The following is a 12296-nucleotide window of genomic DNA, read 5'->3' on the forward strand; positions in this document are numbered from 1 at the left end:
CGCACATACCCACACACAGACAGACGCACATACCCACACACAGACAGACACACATACCCACACACAGACAGACGCACATACCCACACACAGACAGACATACATCCACACACAGACAGACACACACCCACAAACAGACAGACGCACAACCACACACACACAGACAGACACACACCCACACACACGTACTGAAATACTTGGTCACATTTCACAGTAGATTATCCTATGCCATTGTAAAAACATTAGTTATTATAACCCTGTTCAGAACTACTATAGGTACACATTGTTACATAATACCTTTCTTCCATCCATTCATCCTTTCATCTATTTGCTCATTCAGTCAGTCAGTCAGTCAAAAGTCAGAAACAGCTGGGGAACCTTATTCTTTCCACTTAGCTGCTGTTTCGTCTCAACTGTGCATCAGCATCACCACCACGACTCTTTTCCTCCGCTCTCGTCTCCTTCCACTCTGTCGCTCAGTTGTCGGCTGGAAAGCAGAGGAGGAGAGGAGATGAGAGTAGAGGGAGAAGGTTCTCAGGTTGGAGGGGGCCAAGCCTGTGGCTCGCTTTCCAGCAGAACTCGTGCGTTTGTACGGCAGATGACGTGTGCTGGACTTTAAGATTGCGTTAGGATCATGAATGCCTTCAGCATTGTGGAGGAGGACTCCAGTTTCTCAGAGGGGCCCCACTTCCAGTAGTGGCTATCTGTGTGCCATCTCTCCCGTGGCAGCTCACTCCCCCACCCCCTCTTTTCTTCCTTTCCATCTCACACATTTCTTGGTGGTGATGAATTCTAGCATAGGTTGAGCTTTTCTGCCCGCAATGGATTGTCTTTGCATTGTCACAACTAAGGTAAGAGCAGCAGTGAGAGCGACAGAATGAGAGAGAGAAAAAGAGAGGGATGCAGCGTGAACGGGAGGGAAGAAGCTATGTCTGTGTGTGTGTGTGTGTCTGTGTGTGTGTGTGTGTATGTGTGTGTGTCTGTGTGTGTGTGTGTGTCTGTGTGTGCATGTGTGTGTGTGTGTGGTGTGTGTGTGTGGTGTGTGTGTGTGTGTGTGTGTGTGTGTGTGTGTGTGTGTGTGTGTGTGTGTGTGTGTGGTGTGTGTGAGTGGTGTGTGTGTGTGCTCCAGCATTGGTTTCTCTGCATATTTCACACTGTCTGCTCAACGAGTGTGTGTGTGTGTGTGTGTGTGTGTGTGTGTGTGTGTGTGTGTGTGTGTGTGTGTGTGTGTGTGTGTGTGTGTGTGTGTGTGTGTGTGTGTTTATATATGTGTGCGCTCATGCGCAGCAGTCTTGAATGGTTAACAGGCTTAAAGCCCACTGGGGAGTGACAGCACCTCTATTGAGATGTCACTCTTCTAGAACTTGATGGAAACTTCAGGCAGCCCTCCGCTGCTCCAATCAGAGAGCTAATGAGCCTCTTTGAAAGCTGTGAGGTCCGGAAGATCCTTATTGATCAGGAGCTAAACAATAGTGTAGAGCAGAGCCGGGCTGCATCTGGATTCATTTCAGACGAAGCCTCTCACTTTGGTTATTTAGAGCATGCACATCCTCTTTCTTTTTGGTTTGTTTTAATAAACCAGACTGATCAAATAATCGGTCTGACAAATGAGAACTTTTTTGAATTCTGTGTTAATGGATTTTGTCTTGGCAGAAGTTGTGTGAAAGTGATAGTCAATGTTTGTTGTTGGGCAGAAAGGAATAATAGTCCAGGGTTTGTGTAGGCCAAAGTTTCCCCTAGACAAATGGTTAAGGTTATGATTGGAAGAACCCAGATCCGATATCCTAGATCAGAACCAAGGCAAAATGTCATTCCAGAGCACCTGCTTTACAGTTGTTCTCATAAAATGTTAAGTTTGACTGAATTGTAATGACTAATCATTGAATCCAAGGAAGTCTCAAAATAAGTACTCTCTCCCATAATAACCACTCTTTCACTGCTTTTCCCTCCTTCTCCGATGACAAGTAACATCAAGGTCCTGTTCATTCGATACCAAAAGGAAGAAAACAGACTGAAATCATGTTATTTTTTCCCAATTGCAAAGTGTTTTACATTTTTTATTTTGCGTGTCCTAATGAACATGACCCAGCAGCTCCAGGATGATGATAATGTTAATTCCCTTTCTGAAAGCCTAGTGAAATATTTATGTTTGTTTCCATGCCATGTTAAATTCATGATGAAGAACACTGTACTGCACTGTGGCGTACACTGCCTTCAGCATGTAGGTGTCAGAAGGGTTTTCATTACAATGTACTCATTCACTCAAAACCATTACTGTGATCAGTTTACCGGGTTAGGCAAAGCAAAATAATGTCATTCCTCCTGTGCATCCGAAAGAGTGACTTCAAAATTGGGCGTCCTGAGGTTATTATTATTATTTAAAAAAATATATATATACAAAACTGTACCCTATCTCAAACCTTAACACCCACCCATAACCTTCTAAATTTCTAAACATTGCAATTTAATGTATCGAGAAACATGGATTAACGTCTAATTCTGAAGTGAGGCTGTGAGAACTTGTTGTGAATAGGAATCTCACCTGGGGGTGTCTGTGTGTTTTTTTTTGTGTGATGCATATATATATATATATATATATATATATATAGAGAGAGAGAGAGAGAGAGAGAGAGAGAGGGAGAGGGAGAGGGAGAGAGAGAGAGAGAGAGAGAGAGAGAGAGAGAGAGAGAGAGAGAGAGAGAGAGAGAGAGAGAGAGAGAGAGAGAGAGAGAGAGAGAGAGAGAGAGAGAGAGAGAGAGAGAGAGAGAGAGAGAGAGAGAGAGAGAGAGAGAGAGAGAGAGAGGCTTGTTAGCTTTCTTGACAGTCTCGCTCTAGATACTGAAGTATTGAGTCTGAGGAGTTGACATTTGAATTATATTCAGGCTGCTGTGCTAGAAATAGCATATGTATCATGCATGATAGAACAGTGCTTCTGTTGCAAAGTGACTGTCACAGGAAAGTATGCCCACAATTGAAAATTATAATAATAATTGCGTAGTTTAGTTTCATATACTTCATATTTCAATTGAAATTCCATATTTATCACACAATGTGTAGTTGTGCATACTGTACATCAATGCAAATGCCTGCAAATATGCAAAACAACCAATTCCAATAGAAATTGAGCCATACACTACAGCCCCAGTGTTTTTTCTGTTGTCATTGACCAGCTTGACTGCAATCTTTTACAAAACTAACCTTCTGGAAAAAATAACTATGTTTGCAGTGTGAAATTTATACATTTCAATTTACACCGTCTTTCTTATAATATAATAATAATAAAAATATATGCCATTTAGGAGACGCTTTTATCCAAAGTCATGTGTGCATACATTCTACGTATGGGTTATCCCGGGAATTGAACCCACTACTCTGGCGTTACAAGCGCCATGCTCTACCAACTGAGCTACAGAAGGACCACTTGCTACATGGGAAGATTTCTGAATTATTTTGTGAGCCCACTTCCTGGTTTAGAGTTGGGCTCTGACTGCACATCCACAGCATTTCATTGAAATATACAAGTGTAATATTTGTAGCTCACTGTGCAGCCTGGCATGGAGTCAGACAGTGGACTCTGTGACTGGGGAACCTGGGGAACCACTGGGAGTCCCAGATCGAAACAACAGAAGCCCCCCCCCCCACATCTCAACCATTAGACTCCAAGCCCCATATTTCTGTTTTGCTAGCTGGTGCTATTTCCTGAATCTCTTATTCTCTATTTCTGTTTTTGTCATGCGGACTCCTTAAAAAGAAAATGACGGAACGTTTTGTTACGGAACACCTAATTCCCTAATGGTGTTAGCTTACTGTGCTGCTTGTGATCATGGCAGAGGTGGGTCGCATTTGGTTTATTTCATTCTTTGTGTATGAAGACAAGTGCGGGGGACGGCTGATTTTTTTAACCTGATAACTGGTGCAATGAGATTCCCTAACTATTGAAATCTTATCCATTTGGCTTTTTCCATTGTTATCCGACTTGTCGTGTGAGAACCGATTTGCATGACAATCGCAGATTTGTTTACAATGGCCACAAACTTTGGACTGCCATAGCCAAGGGTATGAAAAAGCTGCTTCAGTTTTGCAACATGAATGGACAGAATACTAATTCAGACAATGTTGGTATCTCTGTGTTTGGTTATTGAGCTAACCCGAAAGTAATGGTTGCTACTAGCTCACTATGGCTAGGGATTCCACATCGGCCACGACACCCTCTCCAGTTTTAAGCATAGCATATGCAGCGTAATGATATGTAATTTTCATTCCACAGGAGTATTATGTAATGATAGTGAGGCACATTGAGGGCATAGCTGTAACGGAGAAATAGAGAGAGGGAGAGGAAGAGAGCCCTCCTACACTGTAGTGTTTTGATTTTCCACAAAGTCACTTTTTTCTTTTAGATGGACCATCAATTCTCTAGGTGGGGCTGTAATGCAGAGGACGCCTCTCCATACAGTAGCATGGGCAACAACGGGTCATGTGTGTAACAGGAGCTCGTGATTTTATTCCGTTACACTTTATTTCAATGTTCTATTCTAATGGCTCTAAGGCTGTGGTAGACCAGATTTACAGCGTAACGTATTGTACATGAAAGAAGAAGGACTCTTTTGTATGGCAGGGACTGTTGGCAGTGTAACATTCATTATCAGTAATGCCAAGATGTAAAAGTGAATTTAAATACATACGAGACAGGATGAAGTCCCCAGACTAGAAATTTACACCAGTGCCATTAATGGTCCTGATCGCACGCGCAAACGTAGAGTGATAGCTGGTCGCCCGACCAATGACGAATCCAGATTCAGCCGGGAATTGCCAAAAATGAGTTTGAGGGACGGATGGAGAGAGACCAATTGGTTCAATAACCTCCTTACACCAACCTGAGCTGTTACGCAAATTACCTAAAAATCCTTGAACGTTTCCAATATTCTGGTAGTTTACTAGTCAATTTCGAAAGTTACTGGTAATATTACCTTCCTTTGCAACCCTACACTAAGCTGATCTCAAGATGAAATGATGTCCAGGGCACACGACACCACAGGCACAGGCCTTTATCCCTCTTGGGCAGGTATCCTCAGTTACAGTCCTCAAGGGCTTCAGTGGCTGCTTCTTTTGATCCTTACCTTTTAATCAGTGACTGACTTAGCCCTTGGAAACCTGTTCAGTGGCCGATCAATGAACTTCCAGGGTGAGGAGAAATGATGTGTGTTTCCTTTATCTGAGCATCCATGTACAATAAACCCAGTCAGTTCTTTTGAACCAGTTTTGCTCACTGGGAAACCCTTTCGCCTGTGTCAGTTCTGCATAAAACAAAAGAGACTCAAGAGACTAAACGAGAACTGGATACAGAGGTATTTTAAACGTATCCCCTCTGGCTGAGACAAAGGCATGTCTAATGATGTGGGGTTACAACGTGGTGACTTTCCTATTTCAGGAAGTAGTTAAACCCCTTACCTGGAAATGTTGCCTCCAGGCTTAAGCCTAGTGTAAATCTAGGGGAGAGAAAGGTTCAGGTTTGTGTCACAGGCTGACGATGGTGTGTGTAAGGGGATATTTTTGGAAGCAGGGCGAGGCGAGAGCAGCAACCGCCGGCAACCCTGGATTTGGCTATGTCCGAAGAGATGAGCTTCAGCGAAGGCCTGCAGTGACCCTGTCAGGAGCATTCTCACAGAGCTGAGATTCCACCCAGATCAAAGTGGGATGTAGCAATGTCTTAAAATGGTCCAAAAGTTAAGCTGTGCTCACTGCAAGCTGCTGCTTTTAAACCACATTTGTTTTGTGTTGTTCATATTGCTGTACTTTAACTGTAAACCATACATTATTAAACATAATAGTTGAGGGCCACTAAGTTATGCAGGTTATGAGCAACTTTTCTGACATTTCTCTTGCATTTTTTGTTGAGTGATGGCCTTAGACCCATCAAAATCATCTCTGGACATTAAAGCCAGTTCCACTGTATTTTTTGATTGTTCCCCTTTAGTCAAGGACTGATTTAGACCTGGGACACCAGGTATTTGCAATTAATTATCAGGTAGAATAGAAAACCAGCAGGCTCTGGACCTCGTAGGGTAAGAGTTTAATACGGGAGACAAAATGTGTCAGGTCAGTGGGAAAGCTCAAACTACCTAGAGCATTGATATTCCGGGGTGTTCTAGGAGGACATGTTCTAACAGACTGTAAAAAGAAACATTTAGCAAAGCAAATTGCACAGGCTTCACAGTGTGTTGTTTGTGTGCTTGATCGTAATAATTTAGAGGGACTAGCTGCAGGAGTGTCAAGGTAGACTGTTCTAACAATTAGCATCTTCAATGGGAACAAATTGAATGGACTTTTTTCAAAGTCACAGTAGTTGATGTAGGATGTTTGCCACAGATCTGCTTTTAGTCTGGCTTTGAGTTGAAGCCATCTAGTTTTAAAAACAATGCAGAAACCACATTCACGGTAAACACTGCATATGTTGGCTCAATCGGAAATCACCTTTAAATGGTCCATTGTCCAAATCTACGAAGGGATTGAATTCCGGCCTTAGAGTTAATGACAAAACACACCGTGCCGCTGAATGGTTAAAAGCAGAGCTTTGGCCGTCCTATCACCTCTGACCACAGAACATCAGCCATAATTTTTACCGGAAATTCTACATGTTGGCAGGTGATGTGCGCACGTCCAATTTCCGTTATGGTGTGTCTTTACCCAATACATGTAGCCATGACAGAATGATACCCACCACAACTCCAACCAATTGTGCTTTTGGAACACAATTTGAGTTGTTTCACTTTCCTACTCAAATCTCCAACTTTCCGAGGAGTTTACTTTATGGGACATGAGTGGGTGGGTGGATTGAACCCCACCCCCCTAGACGGCTCACCTGCCCCCCCACATCCCCACATCCCCTTCCCACAGTGTCAGCACTTTGAGGGGCTGCCTACAGAGAGGGATTAGCTCTGCGACGACCTCCAATTTGATATATCAGGGGATTCAGTCTGTCATGCAGCCAGTGGAGTGAGAAGAATACAGTATGGAGAGCAATAAAATGCTTTATTAGGGAGAGAGACTATGGTATCCGTATCCCATTGCCCTTTTGCCTCTGTTCACTTCATGTTCCTCAGCAACTTTTAGAGAAGTCACTGTGTTCTGGTGAGTCATTCAGACTGGCACATTCTTTCTCCCATTCTCTCAGTTTCACTCACCCTCTCTGTGCACTCTCAATCATCCAGCTAAATTCTTTATAGAAAATATTTAAAAACAACACAGTTGTCTAAAGAGGCAGTTGTCCAGAGTTTGGTTACAGAGTTTGGCCTCTCACTTGTGGATACATACAGTGATTAAACATTTTAGACTCTCATATCTGACAGTAGGAACTCATATTGTGTCTGACGCAATTGAGCATAGAAAAGTAGCTCTTACTGATAAAAACACCTTATATAAATGGTCTTGTTTACCCACCTGGTCGTTCCAGAGGGTTGAAGCTTCTTTAGCGTTGTGTACGCTAAATATTGATTTTGGACTTTATGCTAAATATTGACTTTGGACTTTACGCTAAATATTGACTTTGGACATTACGCTAAATATTGACTTTGGACTTTACACTAAATATTGACTTTGGACTTTACGCTAAATATTGACTTATTGACTTTCAAGAGTTTTGAACCTAATCCAAAACTGCAACATATTACATACTGAAATATTGGCAAATAACATACAGGTATCACATTTTGAACCAGGGTTTGGGTTTAGTCCTGTTAAATGATTTTCTGTAACTTCCCATTAAGTGCCTGAATTGACATGAACTGAGATGTAATTTGCCCTGAACTCATATCTTCATTTCCATAGATATCCTCTGACATGAACAAACCAAAACCAGACTTCCCATGAAATGGGAAGTGATTGATTGATTGATTCGGTAACACTTTATTAATGCTCATTCATAATAGTTATTATAAACATCTAACCCCTAGGCTACCTGGGATGGCAGGTAGCCTAGTGGTTAGAGCGTTGGACTACTAAGGTTGCAAGATCAAATCAAGATCGAATCCCTGAGCTGACAAGGTCGTGGGCTGGATATATTTATTCACCTTTACTTTTTGTTTGTAGTTTCTCCCAAAATAAGATGGAAATATGAGCATGCTGTCATGGTAATGTTTAGAAGGGTCTATTTTCTGGATTGTTATTCTGAATTTTGTTTTACCAAATTCTGTCGTACTGCAACAAGGCAGATTTTTTTTAAACCTTTATTTAACCAGGCAAGTCAGTTAAGAACACATTCTTATTTTCAATGACGGCCTGGGAACAGTGGGTTAACTGCCTGTTCAGGGGCAGAACAACAGATTTGTACCTTGTCAGCTCAGGGGTTTGAACTCACAACCTTCCGGTTACTAGTCCAACGCTCTAATCACTAGGCTACGCTGCCGCCCCCATAACCCTAGGCTGTCATTGAAAATAAGAATTTGTTCTTTTTTTTTTTTTATTTTTTATTTCACCTTTATTTAACCAGGTAGGCTAGTTGAGAACAAGTTCTCATTTGCAACTGCGACCTGGCCAAGATAAAGCATAGCAGTGTGAACAGACAACAGAGTTACACATGGAGTAAACAATTAGCAAGTCAATAACACAGTAGAAAAAAATGGGCAATCTATATACAATGTGTGCAAAAGGCATGAGGAGGTAGGCGAATAATACAATTTTGCAGATTGACACTGGAGTGATAAATGATCAGATGGGCATGTACAGGTAGAGATATTGGTGATATTGGTGTGCAAAAGAGCAGAAAAGTAAATAAATAAAAACAGTATAAAAACAGTATGGGAATGAGGCAGGTGAAAAAGGGTGAGCTATTTACCTATAGACTATGTACAGCTGCAGCGATCGGTTAGCTGCTCGGATAGCTGATGTTTGAAGTTGGTGAGGGAGATAAAAGTCTCCAACTTCAGCGATTTTTGCAATTCGTTCCAGTCACAGGCAGCAGAGTACTGGAACGAAAGGCGGCCAAATGAGGTGTTGGCTTTAGGGATGATCAGTGAGATACACCTGCTGGAGCGCGTGCTACGGATGGGTGTTGCCATCGTGACCAGTGAACTGAGATAAGGCGGAGCTTTACCTAGCATGGACTTGTAAATGACCTGGAGCCAGTGGGTCTGGCGACGAATATGTAGTGAGGGCCAGCCGACTAGAGCATACAAGTCGCAGTGGTGGGTGGTATAAGGTGCTTTAGTGACAAAACGGATGGCACTGTGATAGACTGCATCCAGTTTGCTGAGTAGAGTGTTGGAAGCCATTTTGTAGATGACATCGCCGAAGTCGAGGATCGGTAGGATAGTCAGTTTTACTAGGGTAAGCTTGGCAGCGTGAGTGAAGGAGGCTTTGTTGCGGAATAGAAAGCCGACTCTGGATTTGATTTTTGATTGGAGATGTTTGATGTGAGTCTGGAAGGAGAGTTTGCAGTCTAGCCAGACACCTAGGTACTTATAGATGTCCACATATTCAAGGTTGGAACCATCCAGGGTGGTGATGCTAGTCGGGCATGCGGGTGCAGGCAGCGATCGGTTGAAAAGCATGCATTTGGTTTTACTCGCGTTTAAGAGCAGTTGGAGGCCACGGAAGGAGTGCTGTATGGCATTGAAGCTCGTTTGGAGGTTTGATAGCACAGTGTCCAATGACGGGCCGAAAGTATATAGAATGGTGTCGTCTGCGTAGAGGTGGATCAGGGAATCGCCCGCAGCAAGAGCAACATCATTGATATATACAGAGAAAAGAGTCGGCCCGAGAATTGAACCCTGTGGCACCCCCATAGAGACTGCCAGAGGACCGGACAGCATGCCCTCTGATTTGACACACTGAACTCTGTCTGCAAAGTAATTGGTGAACCAGGCAAGGCAGTCATCCGAAAAACCGAGGCTGTTGAGTCTGCCGATAAGAATTTGGTGATTGACAGAGTCGAAAGCCTTGGCGAGGTCGATGAAGACGGCTGCACAGTACTGTCTTTTATCGATGGCGGTTATGATATCATTTAGTACCTTGAGTGTGGCTGAGGTGCACCTGTGACCGGCTCGGAAACCAGATTGCACAGCGGAGAAGGTACGGTGGGATTCGAGATGGTCAGTGACCTGTTTGTTGACTTGGCTTTCGAAGACCTTAGATAGGCAGGGCAGGATGGATATAGGTCTATAGCAGTTTGGGTCCAGGGTGTCTCCCCCTTTGAAGAGGGGGATGACTGCGGCAGCTTTCCAATCCTTGGGGATCTCAGACGATATGAAAGAGAGGTTGAACAGGCTGGTGATAGGGGTTGCGACAATGGCGGCAGATAGTTTCAGAAATAGCGGGTCCAGATTGTCAAGCCCAGCTGATTTGTACGGGTCCAGGTTTTGCAGCTCTTTCAGAACATCTGCTATCTGGATTTGGGTAAAGGAGAACCTGGAGAGGCTTGGGTGAGGAACTACGGGGGGCGGAGCTGTTGGCCGAGGTTGGAGTAGCCAGGCGGAAGGCATGGCCAGCCGTTGAGAAGTGCTTATTGAAGTTTTCGATAATCATGGATTATCTTAACTGACTTGCCTAGTTAAATAAAGGTAAAAATATATATATTAAAAAAATAGATTCTCCGGTAGTTTGCTATACTTTTTAGCCAGTAGTTCTGAAAGTAGCACTCGTTCTGAAAGTAGCACTCGAGCACTCGAGCCAAAAGTCTCTCTCTCTCAGTAGTTAGTTCTGTAGTAGTAGTTCTGAAAGTAGCACTCGTTCTGAAAGTAGCACTCGAGCCAAAAGTCTCTCTCTCTCAGTAGTTAGTTCTGTAGTAGTAGTTCTGAAAGTAGCACTCGTTCTGAAAGTAGCACTCGAGCCAAAAGTCTCTCTCTCTCAGTAGTTAGTTCTGTAGTAGTAGTTCTGAAAGTAGCACTCGTTCTGAAAGTAGCACTCGAGCCAAAAGTCTCTCTCTCTCAGTAGTTAGTTCTGTAGTAGTAGTTCTGAAAGTAGCACTCGTTCTGAAAGTAGCACTCGAGCCAAAAGTCTCTCTCTCTCTCTCTCTCTCTCTCTCTCTCTCTCTCTCTCTCTCTCTCTCTCTCTCTCTCTCTTTGTCTCGCTCTCTTTCTCTCTCTCTCTTTCTCTTTCTCTCTCTCTCTCTCTCTCTCTCAAATTGCTGGCCCATGTAGGGAAAATTCTTTAACGAATATATTTGTAAACACTCTATCTGTCTCTCTCTCTCTCTCTCTCTCTCTCTCTCTCTCTCTCTCTCTCTCTCTCTCTCTCTCTCTCTCAGGCACTTAATGGTCTCTATCTGTCTCTCTCTCTCTCTCTCTCTCTCTCTCTCTCTCTCTCTTTGTCTCTCTCTCTCTTTGTCTCGCTCTCTTTCTCTCTCTCTCTTTCTCTTTCTCTCTCTCTCTCTCTCTCTCTCTCTCAAATTGCTGGCCCATGTAGGGAAAATTCTTTAACGAATATATTTGTAAACACTGATAAGCTTGTATAAACATTTTGGGCTAAAGCTCAACTGTCCCCCCCAGTTTTATCATTGGAATGTGATACAAAACGAGGCACTGGTGTGCTTTAGGACCATGTGGACGTCTCCGAGCGGTCGGGTTGGCTGTTTGGCGTGTTTATCCGACTGAATAAAAAAAATATATATATAATAATTATGTTCCCCCCATTTCTCAAACCAAAGTTGCGCCCCTGATAAACATTATAAATATTTACTATATTTTATAAAAGTGTTTATAAGCATTTATATACATTTATAAGCATGTGTAAATACTTTTTCATGAAGGTTACTAGAAAGTGTTACCATTGATTGATATAGGCTTAGGGGAATAGGAAGACAGATCCTCTGGTACTTGATTATCCCCATGCAGTTATGTGGGGCATGGGGATAATCCTATGAGTCATAATGCTGGAGGAGGACTCATTCCTAAACAACCTCTCCATACTGTACTTCAGCTCTTCCACTAGAGTGTTGTAGTATGGAATAGTAATGGCTGTATTGTATAATAGCAGTATATTATATTTTTAATGCTGACGTGTGTTAAGTATAAGGCAAGCATGCATATGTTGTGTGATTAGGAGTGTGACCACTCTCGAAAAAACACATAGACACACGCACGCACGCATGCACACACGCAGTAGTAGGTGAGATTCAATGCATGACTCGACCTAGACCACATGGACCAGATTGTTTGGGTATGCAGAAAAAACTATCCTGCATCTGATCTTTAATACTACCTGTGTGAGTGTGTGTGTGTGTATGTGTTGTGCGTGTGTGTGTTTTGTGCATGTGTTGGCATGCAAGTGTATGTGTGTGTTGTGTGTCTCAGAGTGTATGCACATG

General features: G+C 43.0%; 1 protein-coding gene across 18 annotated transcripts in view; it reads left to right on the top strand.

Annotated features, from left to right (window-relative positions):
* The window catches only part of LOC118389840 (disks large homolog 2), a 294551-nt gene that overhangs the window by 6481 nt on the left and 275774 nt on the right, over nucleotides 1-12296 (top strand). For 3 of the 18 annotated variants that reach the window (XM_052529617.1, XM_052529618.1, XM_052529622.1), the window contains exon 1: nucleotides 527-849. The exons of the other annotated variants lie outside the window; for them this stretch is intronic. In XM_052529617.1, coding sequence (XP_052385577.1) covers nucleotides 820-849 — 30 coding nt within the window. In that variant the 5' untranslated portion in view covers nucleotides 527-819. Of the gene's footprint in view, nucleotides 1-526; nucleotides 850-12296 lie in introns of those variants that run through there. 18 annotated transcript variants of the gene reach the window in all.

The sequence above is a fragment of the Oncorhynchus keta genome, chromosome 11, assembly GCF_023373465.1.
Source record: "Oncorhynchus keta strain PuntledgeMale-10-30-2019 chromosome 11, Oket_V2, whole genome shotgun sequence".
In the NCBI taxonomy this organism is placed as follows: Eukaryota; Metazoa; Chordata; class Actinopteri; order Salmoniformes; family Salmonidae; genus Oncorhynchus; species Oncorhynchus keta.